At 44.1% G+C, this 17314-nt stretch overlaps 1 protein-coding gene across 10 annotated transcripts in view; it reads right to left on the reverse strand.

Annotated features, from left to right (window-relative positions):
• hspg2 (heparan sulfate proteoglycan 2) overlaps window positions 1-17314 on the reverse strand; it is a 111576-nt gene that overhangs the window by 22792 nt on the left and 71470 nt on the right. For 8 of the 10 annotated variants that reach the window (XM_053483095.1, XM_053483101.1, XM_053483099.1 and 5 more), the window contains 21 exons: window positions 16610-16669; window positions 14895-15017; window positions 12407-12568; window positions 12202-12324; window positions 11943-12104; window positions 11477-11599; window positions 11207-11368; window positions 10966-11088; window positions 10668-10823; window positions 10429-10571; window positions 10162-10239; window positions 8299-8434; window positions 7762-7916; window positions 7450-7579; window positions 6757-6900; window positions 6471-6605; window positions 5661-5842; window positions 5353-5548; window positions 4922-5101; window positions 4437-4697; window positions 4142-4304 (listed from right to left, as the gene is read on the reverse strand). In XM_053483095.1, coding sequence (XP_053339070.1) covers window positions 4142-4304; window positions 4437-4697; window positions 4922-5101; window positions 5353-5548; window positions 5661-5842; window positions 6471-6605; window positions 6757-6900; window positions 7450-7579; window positions 7762-7916; window positions 8299-8434; window positions 10162-10239; window positions 10429-10571; window positions 10668-10823; window positions 10966-11088; window positions 11207-11368; window positions 11477-11599; window positions 11943-12104; window positions 12202-12324; window positions 12407-12568; window positions 14895-15017; window positions 16610-16669 — 3097 coding nt within the window. The remainder of the gene's footprint in view (window positions 1-4141; window positions 4305-4436; window positions 4698-4921; window positions 5102-5352; window positions 5549-5660; window positions 5843-6470; window positions 6606-6756; window positions 6901-7449; window positions 7580-7761; window positions 7917-8298; window positions 8435-10161; window positions 10240-10428; window positions 10572-10667; window positions 10824-10965; window positions 11089-11206; window positions 11369-11476; window positions 11600-11942; window positions 12105-12201; window positions 12325-12406; window positions 12569-14894; window positions 15018-16609; window positions 16670-17314) is intronic. The other 2 variants (XM_053483097.1, XM_053483098.1) reach the window with 2 other exon arrangements.

Consider the following 17314-nt stretch of genomic DNA (forward strand, 5'->3'; position numbering starts at 1 on the left):
AGTACTAGGACAAGGCGATCGCGCTTGTATGCTGCCGGCCCCAGCCGTGAGCATTCGCACCGTGTCGGGGAGCTATCTAGAGATACGGGCCTGTCACACAGTGCGAATACAAGTAGGTGCAATCATTCTTTTTCATCCATTCTTGGTGGCCGACATTGAGGATGATTGTATCTTGGGGTTGGATATTTTGGAAAGGTGGGGTGCAGTACTTAATCTCGTTGACGGAACGTTGCGTGGTAGCTTCGGGTTAGCCAGGTTGCTAGTGCCCAAAGCGCAGCCGGACATGTTAGTGGAGCACACCAGGGGGGCGGAACTTCCGGCGGGCGTGCCATGTAAACATCCGGTAGCAGACCGAACGAGAATAATGGCCGAGCTTATGCAGCGTAGTAGCGTAGGGCTCAGTCAGACACAGGCCGACACCGTGAAATCCCTGCTACACGAGTTCGCAGACATTTTCGCGGTTGATGAGCGCGAGTGCACACATACCAATTTGGTGCAGCACACGATTAATACGGGTAACGCGGCTCCTGTTCGGTTACATCCGAGACGTCTTCCCTTAGCTAAACGAGCTATCGCCGAACAAAAGCTACGTGAGATGGCCGACTCGGGCGTCATAGAGCCAGCGTCCGGACCGTGGTCTTCACCGGTTGTGTTGGTGCGCAAAAAGGACGAATCGTGGCGGTTCTGTGTCGATTACCGGCGGTTAAACGAGGTGACGCGCAAAGATTCCTATCCGTTGCCGCGTATAGATGACGCGCTGGAACACGTTGCGGGCTCGGCGTGGTTTAGCTCGTTAGATCTGCGAAGCGGGTACTGGCAAGTAGAGCTCGCCCCGGAAGCGCGGCCTAAAACTGCCGATATTCCTCGCAACCGTTGTGTCGTTTACCTGGACGATTTACTGGTGCACGGCAGGGAGTTTGAGGTCGCTCTAGCTAACCTACGGGAAGTATTTCTGGCTATCCGGCGGGCGAATTTGCGACTCAACCCTAATAAGTGTCAGCTGCTGCGGCGAGAGACCGGCTTCTTAGGACATGTAATTAGTGCTAGACGGATTGCCACCGATCCAACAAAAATAGCGGCGGTACAGAATTGGCCTAAACCGCTAAATGTGTCCCAGCTACGCACCTTCCTCGGGTTAGCTTCTTACTATCGCCGGTTCGTGAAGGATTTTGCCACGATCGCCAGTCCGCTGCACGGCCTCACGAAAAGAATCAGCCGTTCCGCTGGGACAGGGCGCATGCGCGTGCTTTCACTCGGTTACGGGAAGCTCTGGTCACGTCGCCCGTTCTCGGATACCCTGACGCGTCTCGTAGGTTTATCCTTGACACGGACGCGAGCGATGTAGGGCTGGGGGCCGTCCTGTCTCAGGTGTCCGAGGGTAAAGAGCGTGTTATTGCCTACTTCAGCCGCGCATTGTCTGGACCTGAGAAAAATTACTGCGTCACGCGGCGCGAGCTGTTAGCGGTCGTCGCGGCCCTAAAACATTTTGGGCCGTATTTATACGGGCAATCCTTCTCGCTGCGGACCGATCACGCTTCGCTGGTGTGGCTACTTAGTTTTAAAGAGCCCGAGGGGCAGTTGGCGCGCTGGTTAGAGCGGTTGCAGGACTACGACTTTACCGTCCAGCACCGAGCTGGAAAACTGCATGGTAACGCGGATGCTTTATCCCGCCGGCCGTGTAGCAAAGAGCGTTGCCGGCACTGCGAGCGGGTTGAAGAGCGCGTGCATGGTCGTGACATCGAACACTCCCCGACCCCCGTGAATCGGAACATTCTCCCTGCGCAATCCTCCGGAGTCTCCGTCGGTAATCCGCCGTCCGAGCCAGTGTGCAGCCGGGTTACCGCGTCGCCTACAGCATCGCCTGTAGTCGTTCCGCCTGTGCCACAGATGGACCGTGATCAGCTCATTGCCGAGCAGGAGAAGGATCCGGCGCTGCAACAGGTACTGGGTTGGGTTAACGCGGGCCAGAGACCGGATTATGCCGCGGTTGCTCACTTGGGACAGGAGGAAAAAGCTCTCCACTCGCAGTTTAATCGACTAGCGTTGCGGGGGGGTTTACTATACCGCCACTGGGAACGGCCGTGCGGCGCTGGCGAATCTTTTCAGCTGCTGGTGCCGCGGACTCTGCGGGCACGAGTGTTGGAAATGATTCACGGGCATGCGGGTGCGGGACACTTCGGAGTCACCAAAACGCTGCAGCGGTTGCGTGCCCGCTTCTACTGGCCGGGCTGTCACACTGATAGTGAACTCTTTGTTCACAGATGCGACGTCTGCACGGCAAAGAAGGGCCCTACCCAGCGCTCGCGAGCACCTTTGCAAGACTTTCGGGTGGGGGCACCCATGGAGCGTATGGGCGTGGACATTCTTGGGCCTTTTCCCATCTCCGATCGCGGGAACCGGTATGTGCTGGTAGCCATGGATTATTTCACCAAGTGGCCGGAGGCGTTTGCTGTTCCTGACCAGAGCGCTTCCACCACGGCCCGAGTGTTGGTGGATGAGGTGTTCAGCCGATTCGGCGCCCTGGAGCAGTTGCACAGCGACCAGGGGAGTAACTTCGAGGCGGAGGTATTCGCAGCGGTGTGCGAGCGCCTCGGGGTGAAAAAGACCCGCACCACGCCCCTTCATCCGCAAAGTGACGGCCTTGTGGAACGCTTTAATCGAACGCTCACCACCCAACTCGCCGTGCTTACCAGCAACCGGCAAAAGGACTGGGACGAACATTTGCCTCTCGTGCTTTGGGCTTATCGCACAGCGGTGCAGGAGTTCTCACAGCTCACGCCAGCTGCGTTAATGTTCGGTCGCGAGTTGCGCACGCCCGTGGACCTTGTGTTCGGGCCTCCTCCACAAGTGGATTTACCCGCGAAGCCGGGGATGGATTACTTTTGTTCCTTAAAAGACAAATTGTTTCGTGTCCACGAGCTGGCGCGTAGACACTTGGCGAACGCCGGGGTGAAGCAGCGCCGCTTGTATGATACTCACAGCCGGGGGCGAGACTTTGCTGCTGGGGAGCAGGTTTGGGTCTATTCCCCCGGAAGAAAAAGGGGGCTCTCGCCTAAGCTTATGTCGCACTGGGTGGGCCCCTGCACGGTCGTTGCCCAGCTCTCCGACGTAGTCTACCGGGTGCGGTTGACGGGGCGGTCGCGATTGGTCGTGCTCCACCGGGACCGGCTCGCTCCCTACCAGCCCCACGTCAGCAAAACATCGAGCTCTGTGGAGGCCGGTCCGCCTCAGGAAGAGGGCTGCGCCCCGCCTTCCCCCGCAAAAAGACTCCGGCGTTCACAACGCCAGCGCCGACCACCATCATGCCTGCTAGACTGAGTTCGCCATGGTGACCGGGGACGGTCACAGCTCGGGTGGGGGCAGTGTGGCGTGGGTGGGGTTTGAGTAACAACCATCATGCTTTGCGGGAGGGATTGTTATGTGTTCACCGTGTTGGGGAAAGGTGTCTGGGGTAGTGGCTTCGGCCAGTGTGTGTGTGTGTGGGTCAGAAATGTGTCTTGTTGATTGTTGGGTGATACGTGAATGTGCTGTTTGTGTGACTTTTGTGCTGTGCTAAATAAAATACTCCCAGCCATTTGCATTGGGCAGCAAGGAAGCTCACTCGTCTCTCCACGCTCATTGGTAGCTGTGAAAAACGCTACAATATATTTAATGTGTAAATATGTTACATATAATATGAAATATTTATTAAAGGGCTTCTTTTATGTTCTTTGGCATTTCTACAGTCTTTTCCTTTTTTTCCTCAAAATTTAAAATATATTTTCAGCAGCCAAAATGTAATTATCTCCTAAAAACTTTCTGCTTAGTCCCGTCAACTGAAATGATTGGCGGTGTTAATCAACTCTTTTTTTCTGGGTTAGAGGAAGAGACCATGCACTATGAGCTAACACGTCAGCATTTCGACTAACTAACAGCATGTAACTGCTCGACAGCTGCTGTACATCTGGAATCATACTGACTGAAATACTCAGGGTTCTGAAAATCTTTATCTTTCAGGATATTTATGAAATATTTTATCATCACATGCTTCACAGGTTAACAAATATGTCGGGTTCATACTGTAAATGTATAAATGTGTGCGAACAAAGTGGAAAAATAGGTTGTTTGCGCATTATCGATGTGACAAGCGTAATGAGCGCACCTCAGAACTCCATCTTTAATGTGATGATTGTGTGGAAGTGTTCCTCCCTCCTTCAGCCACTCCAAGGTGACCTCCGGTCCTCCACTGGCTGAGCAGGTGAACTCCACTGCACTTCCCAGAGCCTTCACCTCCACCTGGGGAGAGACACGGACCGACAGTGGCGCTACACACACAAACACACACACACACACACACACACACACAGATTAAATAAGACACCGTACCTTCTACACACATCATATTATTCTAAAGACAGATATATCAGACAGGAAAAAACCCAACCCAAAGTACTCACATCGTACGGACACTTTAGCTACAGCCTCGCTCCTGCCCACTTTGTTGCTAGCTATACACTTGTAGGTTCCAGCATCGCTTGGGTCAGCCAGGTTGATTTGTAGGTTTGCTCCCTGCACCTCAGCCCGGGGGGGCAGCCTGCCGCCCACCTTGCTCCATTCAAAACGCATTGGTGGTGTTCCATGTGCCAGACACTGCAGTCTGATGACCTCACCGACTCGCACCGCTACATCATCATGAAGAGTAGTGGTGCGTGGCGGTGCTAAGAAAGAACCACAGATAAAAGCATGTAAGAGCAAAAAAATGGATTTATTCATTCATTCATTTTTCCAAAGTAGGCATTAAAGAGTATCTAGTTGGGGGTCCACCCACTCATCCAGCCCGAGAGTACATAAGGCTAGTCTCCTTGACATGCTTCGACTAATCATTTCAAAATGACTGAACATCTTCCATTGTCTAGTAATCAAAAAAACATTCTCAACTCACTTTCTACATCCACCATAATGGTGACTTCGCTGACACCCAGGTCGTTGGTGGCGTTGCAGATGTACTGCCCGGAGTCCTGTGGTCCAACGCTGGGCAAGATCAGACTGTTATTGACTATCTTATGTCTCCATGGAAGAGGTGAACGAAGCTTCGACCAGGTGATCGTTGGTTTCGGAAACCCTGGGAACGACAAACATGATCAACACACAAACACATCTTTTATATGTCTTTTTATTTGTACATTATATAAAAATTAGTTAATGTTATGTTTTTTTTGTGGATACTTGGTATACAGCTACATATTTCTAGCTGTATATAGTATGTATGGTACGTAGTACTAAGGCAAATTTACAAATTTTAATCCATGCAATGAATGAAAGCTTCACTATAATTACAGTAAATTATGTATCTAATATAATATCCATATTTACCGTGGGCATCGCAGTGTAGAACTGCAGTTTTCCCATCTTCCACAACCAGCAGAGGATCACGCACGATAGCACGGGGTGCACTTGGCACCTGGGTTCCACCCTCTATAATCACCTCCACCCGAGTCTCTGATCTGCCCTGGCTGTTCTGAGCTGTGCAAATGTATGTGCCACTGTCCTCAGGTCGTGCAACCAAAATCTTCAAGAAAAAAAAACAAAACAATAAAGATATTAAACCTGGTCAAGATGTCTGCAATAATAAGGCATAGACATTAGCACAGAGAGACAATAAAGAGTACATCAATATGAACCTGCATGACAGCTCTGGACTCCATGGACAGAGGGCTGCTCATGATTGTCCTGCGGTTGTTGTCCAGCCTGTGCCAGGTGACAGAGGGGCGTGGCTCTCCAGCTGCCTGGCACTCCAGGTTAATGGGTTCACCCACTTGCACCTTCAACGGTCCAGTGGGTGTCACGGTAGCAGTGGGGGGTTCTGAGGAGGTAAACATCACAAACATTTATATTTCAAGTAGAGTAGATAATTATTTGAGATTGATCAGCTTGTTAATTGAGACATAATTAGATGTCTATAAATATGTAAATGGATGGTTGTTCAGGAGAATGGCCGGGCGGATTTATGCATTGATAGATAATTGGATGAATAAATAAATTGAATGATGGAGGTATGAATGGGCTGAAAGGATAGTTGATCAGGTAAATGGCCTGGCGGATTGATGCATGGACGTATGATTGGATGAATGGATGAATAGATGGTTGGTCAGATGGATGGATTAATGAATGTCAGGATGATTGGATGAAGAAATGAATTGTTTGATAGATTGCTGAATGAATGGATAGATGACTGGACTGAGTCATGTTTTGATGGATGGACGGTTGGAAGAAGGGCTTGATGTCTGGTAGATGGTTGGGTGGATGGATAGCTGGGAGGACAGATGAATAAAATGGGAAAGCTGGTAGGATGGATGACAGATAGACTCTATCAATCCTCCTACAGGAAATTATTAAAACAACAAAACAAGGCATTGCCTGGGAAGGAAATTTAGGATTCAGGAAAGAATTCAGAACCTCTAAAAGGTTGAAACATTATTCGATTATCATACCTCTGACAATCAGAGACGCAATGCTGTGCGTGACTCCGTATGGGTTGCTGGCCACACAACGGTAAGCACCCTGGTTTACTGGCTGAGCACTGGAGATGGTGAGCTCTGAACCGTCTGGACTGAGCTTCACATTATCTACAGTAAAACAATGATAATTAACTAGCAACATGTCTAACCAAATATAAACAGTATTGGGAAGTAGGGTAACAGATTAAAAAAAAGATAGATTTAAAAAAAATGGTAAAAACAGAACACTTCAACATGATTTACTCTTTGTTTACTGTACCTGCTAAAGGCTCATTAGAAGAGAGTTTCCACTCCAGACGGATGGGCTGCGCTCCGGTGTGTAACCGGCACCAGAAGCTGGCTGGCTCTCCTTTCCTCACCACTATACTGTGGGGCTCGATAGAGATGATCGGGCTCTGGTGACCTTTTCCACAAGCAGGAAACAGGAATCATTATACAATATGTTGAGAAATTTAGTAAATTCCAGATGCCTTCAAAAGTAATGGCATAGCACGCTTCTACAAACTGATGATAGTAAACATCCTAAAATATTTCGTTTGAGCACTCATCATCATCATCATCATCATCATCGTTGTCTAAACCGCTGTATCCTGTATACAAAGTGGCGAGGACCTAGAGCCTATCCCAGGAGACTTAGGACATGAGGATGAGTACAGCCTGGACAGGGTGCCAATCCAATGCAGAGCACACACACTCAGACTCTCATTCACACTCTATGGGCAATTTGGGAACACCAATTAGTAAATGTTCCCTGAAATGCTTTCTAAATGCCTTTAGAATCTAAAAATAGTTGTGCGAAAAATCTACTTTAACACATCGGCCTTGTACGGCTCTCCTAAAGTGGCTGTCCGAAAGTTCATAACATTCCGATGACTAGCAGAGAACATTATCGGAGGTGTTGGCTTTGGAGAAAATGTGTATTTTTTGAGTTCTTAAAATAGAGAGCTCTTACGGACTGCCTCGGAGGTAACGGAGACGTAGATGGTTGCTTGGCGAGTGCCTGGGCCTCCATACACCCTGCAGATGTACTCTCCCGAGTCGTCCGGTGACGCCTGAAGAATACGCAGCTTCGATCCAACAACCTAAGACACACACACTCAAGTCTGAATAAAGGCTTGGATAAACACTACTTTACAAAAAACAAGACGCAATTTCTGTTTGTTTACTTATTATTATTATTAGGTTTTATGCTCCGTTATATTATTCCTGCTCTGCTGTTCATTTTGTTCACATCAATTCTGATGGACAGTTAAAAAAAACAAACCTGGTGGTTGGAGGACAAGCCTAAGCCATTGGCTCTGCTCCATATAACTGAGGGTGGAGGGTTTCCTTGGACGATGCAGTTCAGTTCCAGCGTCTCTCCCTGCACCACAGTGCTACTGGTGCTTTGGATGGTGACATCAGAGGGGACAGTCTCACCTGGAATATTTTATCCTTTGAGATATACAGTACTGTACATTGTATTTAAGACCTTTTATTTGAACAGGAACTAATGCACTAGTGGAGATCAAACTCATTATTCCCCCAAATCAGTCGCAGCACTGTTGTATCTATCCGGAACACATTAAAGTGAAAAATACCACTATGGACTAAGAAGGAAACAGTACGTATAATTTTTGATCCTGTTAGATTTATTATTTTGCCACACTTGATTAAAACCTGTCTGATATACTGTACAGCACTTGTCACTTTCACACTAATAGCATAAAAATAACACCGATTGCAAGTGTTATGGCCTTTTATATTAAATTATATAAAAGTTAATTGTCATATTGCTCATAATGGGATTTTTGAGATTTACTTTTAATCACAGTGACGTAAATCACAGCCTCCGAGGATCCGATAGCATTCGTGCCGATACACAGATACGTGCCGGCATCAGACATCTTCACTTCGGGGATGAGCAGAGTACCGTAGTCAGTGCGCTCCGTTCGAGCCTGGTCAGATTTAGCAGGAGAAAAAAAAAAACATTACAATACAACAATCATTTAAATATCTTATTTTTAATATTAAACAGATCGATCCATTCTGTATTACAAATTTAAATGTACATTGGTTCTCATTCTTACCTTGTACCCTGTGATCAGCAATACACACATTTACAAGACACATAATGTACTTGATCAATAGACTGATTAGTGTGATAGCTGTAAAAGCACCTACATTATTAATTTGCATGATGTTTTTTTTTACTAACATCAAACATAAATGTTAGCTTCTAGCCCTTGATTAAACATTAAGAGTGACTAATTGCAATTATTAATAGCGTTATTAATTGGGTTGATGAGACAATTTACAATGTGACATTTGTGATCATTAGAGCTGTGCAAGGTTAGAACTAATAGAAATATAACATCCTTTTCTTCTCTATTCTACTGTATTCTACAAAATATATATATATAAATTGTAAAAAATCTGACAGTAGAGAACATCACACCTGTAATTTTGTAATTCCTAAATAAACAAGCTGTCAAGTTTTTCCTGCTTCAGCTAGTATCTATTTACAAATTTTTATTTATTCATTTTTTTTTTTTTTTACCATTTTAATGTGCTAAACGAAATCATAAATTGCAGATGCTCAACTTAATAAACATCTGTATGCATTCACAGCTTCTCAAAGCAGCCTGATCACACAGCGCGTGCACCCAAATTCTATAAAAAAACTAACACTGTGCACTGGACACAACACGAAAACAAAAGCCAGACACCATATAGCTGAAAAAGCTTCCTGGATCCTAACGGAGTGGTCTAATAGGAAATAAACACTGCCTTCATTTATACAGTGCCTAGTGTAAGTATTCACCCCACCCCTTGCTATAGTCTCCAGTACAAGCTAGTGTTACAACCTGGATCTAAAACAGGCTTAAATTCATTCATATCAGAACGTCATGAATCTACAGTGCAAAATGACCCAGGATTAATTCTGGAGCAGGTGGGTAACATTATAAATTAAACGGCATATGTAAATGCAGGCGGCATAGTGGCTTAGTGTCATGTTCTCCCCGCGATCGGTGGGTTTTCCCTGGATACTCCAGTTTCCTTCCACAGGCCAAAGACATGCAGATTAGGCTAACTGGCATTCCCAAATTGCCCGTAATGTGTGAATGAGCGTGTGAAGGTTGACCCGAGGTCCCACCACAGTCATAAAATGAAAATGAATACAATGGTAATCACCATTGGCCTTCACGGTCCCTAGTTGGACTACAGAGGTTGCTAGATGGAGGGATGGATGTATGGATAGATATAAATATACCAGTTCCTTAAAGGACCCAGAGTTTGTTAGAGAACATACCAAAACAAGACTACGACGTTCTGTAGTTTGGTTGTAACCAAAAATAAATAAATAAATAAATAAATAAATAAATAAATCTTATGGCTTGTACAGTATTATGGGAAATGTTATGTAGATCCATAAGACTTAATCAGATTTTTAGTTCTAAATTCTAACACTAGAAAATGCGGAAAGGTTCAAGGGGGTGAATACTTATGCAAAACCCCGTACATGTAACTAAACATTCACTTCTGGTTAGTATGTGATTGACAAATCAGTGATCATTTTTGGACAATTTCTTAAACATGCACTTAGTATACAGCTAGCAGGGTGAGCAAAGTGAGACATGGAGGATGGATTGGTGTGAGACAGACACCAGACAGATGGACAGACCTGCATTTCGTCAATACGTTTCTGCAAGGCATCGAGACTGTTGGACTTAAACTGATGGAAACCATGAGAAGGAATGGCCTGAACAGATGTCAAGACGAAAGATGGAACAAAACAAGGAAACCCACAAAGAAACAGGGAAAGAAATTAGATTGTCAAAACCCAGAGCAAGACGAACAGCATATCCGAACAAACAGAGTTGATGCAGATGCTAGAGAAAAGGGGAACAACTGAGAACAGGAGACACTATGCAGGAAATAGATGTCTAACCTGAGGAGGAAGAGCTCCACCTCTCTTTTTCCAGGTCAGACCAGGACTGGGCGAGCCTCCAGCTCTGCAGTAGAGCCGTAAAGTCTCACCCTCGTGGATCTCCACCCGCTGGGGGCTCACCTGAACGTGAGGTAGACTGGCACCTGAAATCAAGGCAGGGGGATTTTTTATTTATTTATTCCCTATATAACAATTTAAAATACTATAAATAATCTAATTGGGGTTTCTAATAAACATACTGTGGACATAGAGGACCGCCCGTGCTGTGTGTTCTCCGTGTGCGTTTACGGCTCTGCAGGTGTAGTCACCCTCCTCAGAGCGCTGTACAGAAGGGAAGGTGAGAACTCCGCCTTGAATGATGGCTCTGCTGCTGATACGGTTACCACCTGGACCTCCTGGAGAATGACATTTTTTTTTTAGTTGAATAAATCATGGCAATCACATGTCCAGAAGAATCCAGAAATCTATCATACTATTATGTAAATCTGATACTAATTATGTAGCAACGCGTTTGCAGAGATAGTCTGTCCTCCGTACCCGTCCATTCCACTGTAGGAGCCGGGTTGCCGGTGGCAGTGCAGCGGAACTCAGCACGTTGGCCCTGCTGGATGGTAACCACAGGCGGGTGGATGGTCACAGTGGGCCTCGTGACAATAGCAGCTGTAGCAGACAAAAAGCAGTTCGAGAAACGCTTCGAAAGAACGCAGAGTATGAGATCAGATTCATAAACATCTAAGGTCTGTAGAATTAATGCTGATGATCTAATCGTGACTTGTACCAGATGAACTCTGAACATAGAGGACCAGCCGGGCTGCATGCTCCCCGTGTATGTTGAAGGCTCTGCAAGTGTATTCGCCCTCGTCAGAGCGCTGCACAGAGGGGAAAATGAGAACGCCGCCGCGGATGACGGCACTGCTGCTGATACGGTTGCCTGGACCTCCTAGTTTAAAAAAAAACATGTCATCGAATGTCATGAACATGTCATGTTCAAGAGGTATAAAGTTAGATTTTGGAACTGATCAACTGTTGTTTTTTTCTATCACTTCACCTGTCCACTCGAAAGAAGGAGTCGGGTTGCCAGTAGCGGTGCAGCGTAACTCAGCACGTTGGCCCTGTTGGACGGTGACCACTGGCGAGTCGATCGTGACTGTAGGCTTCAATACCTCAACAGCTAAAAAGAACATAAAGCAGTTAGTAACATGCAAGAAAGAAAGGAATGCTTTTAGCCTAGTTACCTAGTTCCATAAAAGCACACCAGAGCTAAAGCTAATGCTTATATGATTAGTTTAACGCTAATGTACTATGGCTTGCTTGAATCATGTTTCCATTTGCAAGTGCGGTAAAAAAAAATTGGTGCCAAACTTGTCTAATATTAAATTCAAATAAATTTGGTCAACACGGTAAGCCGTGAAACACCAATCTCCAATGTTCATGCTCTGGCTTGAGGTTTCATATTAGTACAGCTCTCCAAAGTGGTGGACCATCTGAATGGCAGAGACTGAAAAGACTCATACCAGAAGAACCCTGAACGACGAGGACTGCCCGGGCTGCTTGTTCTCCGTGGGTGTTAAGGGCCTTGCAGATGTAGTCGCCCTCATCGGAGCGCTCAACCGATGGGAAGGTGAGAACACCATTCCTGATGATGGTGCTGCCCCTGATACTCTTACCCGGGCTTCCTGTGAGTTAAAATCCAGTGTACATTGTCACTTTAAAGAAGTTTCTTTTAAGTGAATTAAAGATTCCTCAATTTTTAGTGTTACTTTGACACCTTACTTGTCCATTCGATGGAAGGAGCTGGGTTGCCAGTTGCAGTGCAATGGAACTCAGCACGTGTGCCCTGTTGGACTCTGAGCAGGGATGGCTGAATCGTGACTGTAGGCTTCACCCCCTCATCAACTACAAAACATGATGATTATATTATTTACACATTATATATTTCTACACATAACATAATTTGTAATTTAGATTTAATTTGCACCAGAAGAACCGGAGACAGAGAGGACCGTCCGGGCTGCATGTTCCCCGTGTATGTTGAAGGCTCTGCAAGTGTATTCGCCCTGATCAGAGCGCTGCACAGAAGGGAAAGTGAGTACTCCGCCTCGGATGATGGCTCTGCTGCTAATGCGGTTGCCCGGACCTCCTGAAAGTTACAGTCACTTCTTAGTCATGCGAAATGTTAATTGCATACTATAAACCATTTTTAATATTTTCTCCAGAACTTAGTTTTGTGGAACTTAACATAACCAACTCTATGTTTTTATTTTCTTTCAGTCACGGACAATTTTGCTAATAACTTGAGACTTTGTGGACCAAAGGCTCGCCCTCAATGTGCATCCAACGTAAGTAAATTTAAAATTTTTATTAAAACATGGCTGTTCCAATAAATTCCTTGTACAGTAGGGTTCTTTTAAGTTAATGGGCTATGAAGGTTTTCCGTTCACTCACGTCATTTAAATGGGAAGTAGTAGCAGCAGTGGATAATCAACGCATTACTGTCAAGTTCCATTTATCTTTTGCACACACACTTTTACCTAAGTGACCTGTCCTTAATACTGCTACCTGTCAAAAGTTATTTTCCTTGATTTTCATTTATTTCTATGTTGTAAACCAATGCTAAAGGCTTCCAAAATACACAATTATCTCCACTGAATAGTTAATATTCAGATAGTTACTTTGTAAAGCCTTCGTAACACCTTAAAAGGCTGGTAACTCTAAATAAACTTCTGATCTCCACTGATATACCATAAACCTTGTTCCCGACATGACAATTTTCCCATGTCCACCTTAATAAACCTTGGATGCTAGACCAGACATTCTAAATAAGTGGCTCTCCATTGTTCTAAAGAAACTCTCCTTCCTTCAGCCATGGATGTTCTATGTACACCACAGGGTACCAACCCTGGTCCTGGAGAACCCCTGCTTCTCTTACACAATTTAACTAATCATCTCTTTCTAAACTGTGCTTGAACAGACACCTTAAAAACACTCAACTATTTAAGACAAGGGTTTTTCCATGATTATGACCAGCGTTAGAAATTAAAAAAGAAAAACCTCTGTCCTGAGTCCTCATTAGTTCCAACCCATCAATACAATTAATTCTGTGAATCACCAGGACTTCCCCTCCACTATTGCTTTTTTGTATACTAAACTGTACTGTCTCTACAGAATTGGTTTAGATGCCACAAAGCTATTTCAGTACAACTAAAAGTCTTGCAAAAGGAGATCACCAAGAGAGGAGTTCTTTGCCCCACTCTCATTTCTTCTTAGAATTATCTCAGAGAGCTCCTATCTTAGCCTAAAAAGTCATAGCTCTCATAGCTTAGACTAAAAGTAATTTAGAAAACTTTTTAGAGCAACTTTGATCTTTGAAAGTACAAAAGCCTTTATTTTAGTAAGGAGGTGTGGTTGACCCCATTGCTAGGGATGATGCAGCAATTCAACCAATACCAATGTGATTGGTTGATAAAAATATGCTATAGAAACTCTTACACCTCTTAATAGTCCTACTCTCTATTTTTTTTTTTAACAATTTTTACCTTAGGAGCTATTTTTAGGGCTAAGATGTTTTGTAAATCATTTTTATCTTTACTAAGATTTAGTCCTAAATTTAAGAGGAAATTCTAAGAAAATGTCCTAATTCTAAGAATGTTCTCGAAATTTCGTCACTAGGAGCAACGTTAAGGTTTAAGAAGCTTTGTAAATACGGGCCCAGATCTCATAGCTTGTCTAATCACCACTAAACTGGCAACAGAGTCCCAGAAGACACGAGACTGTATGTGGAGACCATCTGTCCTTCAACCTTGCCAAAATTTGCTTCCAACTTCTGCTTGCAAACTTTTAATCCCACTAATGGCATTCACAAATAAGAATCTTGGTGTAATTTTAGATGATTGGCTCAATATCTCAAAACCCATCACATCAGTTATTTTCCACTTTTTACCTACTGATCTCCCTTCCCATACTGATTCTCTTCTAAAGAGCATTCAGCTGGCAGTTGCCTACCTGGTTGATAACATCCTAAAATTCGCTTAGCTGTCCCTGCCTCCTGGGGTCACTCCACTGGCTTCCGGATGCAGTAAAAATGTTCTTTTGTCTTATACTTTAGGTCTTAATAGGTTATGCACCATGTTATCTATGTATGCTGGTTCAAAGCACCTGGCAAGTCCTTCTTTAAGGTTTATACTTGCAAACTAAGATCTCAGTGCTTTACCATTCTGGTTCCTGTAGTAGAAGACACATTTTCTTTACCCTCAATGCCCTCCATTGCTTTCTCAAAGAATTCACCCTCCATGCACCCCTACAGACACTACTCATGGTCACTTTTCTTTTACATGGTCTGTCTATTTCTGTCACTTGCTCAGTTGAGCATTATTCTCTAGTCTTTATGGGCCAAAAAATGACTGGTAATGTCCAGACACTGATGTTGCCCTTGCAATATCTCTTATACAGGGTAGGCTTCACCTTACCTGTCCACTCAATTGTAGGTGCTGGGCTGCCAGTGGCGGTGCAGCGGACCTCAACGCGTTGGCCCTGCTGGACGTTGAGGACAGCTGGGTTGATCGTGACAGTCGGCTTTGTTACTTCCCCAGCTATAGCAAGCAAAGACCAGTTAATCTCATGCATGAAATGTCATAATTTGCACTTGGGCCCAAGTACTGTTAGAAAGCTTTTGGATGTAATTCTTCTTGAGGTTCCAAACGTTTTGCTTACTCTGCCCTTTGTAATCCTTATAAGGTGGCTAACTGCAAGCAATATCTAAAATTAGAATAAACTAAGTGCAGGTTATGACTGAAAACATAAGACTTGTCATTTTGATTTTAAAGATGAGGAGGAGGGCATACTGAGTCAAGCCTTCTGTTGAATGTAAATCTTTGATATGATGTCTATTTCCATGACTATTTCTATATAATGCCTATTTCCATTCTTGGTAGAAAATCGAAATTTTTACAATTATTTTTGGCTGTCCAGCAAACTTGAATGGAAATCACCCAGATGTGGTAACATAGATAAGGGAATTGCTGCCAGGCTCGCCATCTGTGCAAAGATGGCTGGGCAGTGAGCCCTGGACTCCATCTCCTGGGATTCTGATGAGGCGTAACTACAGAGGTACAGGATTGTGGGGCTTAATTAGGAAACTTATGCTACAGAAGACTTTTGTCACTTTAATGTACAAAAATCAAGTTCTTTTTCATTTATTGTAAGATAAACCAGTTTCTCAGTGACTGGCGTAAGTACTCAACATATCTCAATTATACATTTAAAAGGGCAAATTTAGTTCTTAAAAATTCTTGTTAAGAAAGAGATTTATTATTGAGTATACAGAGTGATGCCTGTGTACACAATGTGTTGAAAGATGATGGTGCACTGTGGATTGAGATGGCAGTGAAATGATGTTTGAAGCATTTGAAGGTTGATGTGCCAATTTTGCATCCTGCATGTGTGAAGCATTGACAAGCAAGTGCAAAGTGTATGAGAGACTCCTCTCCTTTTTAACCAGTCAAGACTATCCAACTATCCAAAGAACCTTTAAGAAACCATTTATAAAGAGTTATTGCAGGTTCAGGGCATTCACTATCTGCAAGCCAGGAGATGGTGAATGTCCTGAATCTACAATACCATTCTATTTTTAATGATCAACAATTTTATCTAACTTTTCACATCAAAGCCTACCTGCGAAGTATATGCGTATATATATATATATATATATATATATATATATATATATATATATATATTATATATACTGTATATATATGTTAAACACTTTACATCCCAGTAGAGAGGAATCTCCCAGTGGCAGAATCATGCAACCATATTGGTTCTAAAACAGCCATGCTTAACAAGGTCAAGTAATTACAACATCTGCAAGTTAACAAGTCCATCATTTCGACCGGAACCATTTAAACACCGTTGATACCAGATCGTTGTTGAATTATTTAATCTGATTGGCCAGAAGGTGTTGATGAACGTTCTGTTACTGCACCTCCGACACTAGTTCAGGCCATGAGGCAAATCACAGCTTAATATTAATGTTCTAATGGACTTGTTTATCACACTGAACTTGCAGGTGCATTACTTGAGCTAGTCAGTTCATAATAATGGTGAATGTTACATGCAAGAGAGATTCAGAGATACAGGGAGAACGCCCACCACGGGGCTGGAGATCAGCATGGGGACTTACGCTGTCTATGTCCTTCAAACATTTCATAGGCTGTGTAAAACATCTCAGCCTTAGATCCTTCTGTAAATGGTGGACACGTAAAAGACCAAGAGGTAAGTCTCCAGAGCAAGAAGGAGGAAACAAAAACGGGCTCTAGTCTCGTCCCAAATCATCCAAGAACCCTCGAAACGGACTGTCTTGCTCACCAGCAAAATCTCAATTGTACTGCGTTATATTTTAAATACATTTTTTAAGCTAATACTTGTGCAATTAACAAGAAAACCTGTCTGCTGTAAAAGAGAAAAATTACACTGGATTTTTATAGCAATAAAATAAATAAATAAATAAATAAATAAATACCCCCAATTCCATTTAGCATCCTAATTTCCAGCGTATCATCCAGATACCCCAAAACATTGTTTTTGAATAAATTAGCCCTGTTTTCAGGCCTTTTTCTTCTTCTTGTTTTGGAGACGTTTCTTGATTTCAGAAATTCATTGATATGTTTGGACGGATCTCGTTGGTTCTCACACAGGTTGGTATGACCTCAGTTAACTATAATCCACCAGGCAATAACTATGGACTGCATTCAGAGGTGATGCATTAAATCTATACATCATGTCGGTACGTAACCGAAAGTCTCAAGGTTGATTGGACTTTCCACATTTACTGTAGTGGGTGTGTTTGTGTTTATGTCCTGCAATGGGTTTGGGACCCCATCTAGGG

This window comes from Clarias gariepinus, chromosome 22 (assembly GCF_024256425.1).
Source record: "Clarias gariepinus isolate MV-2021 ecotype Netherlands chromosome 22, CGAR_prim_01v2, whole genome shotgun sequence".
Taxonomy (NCBI): domain Eukaryota; kingdom Metazoa; phylum Chordata; class Actinopteri; order Siluriformes; family Clariidae; genus Clarias; species Clarias gariepinus.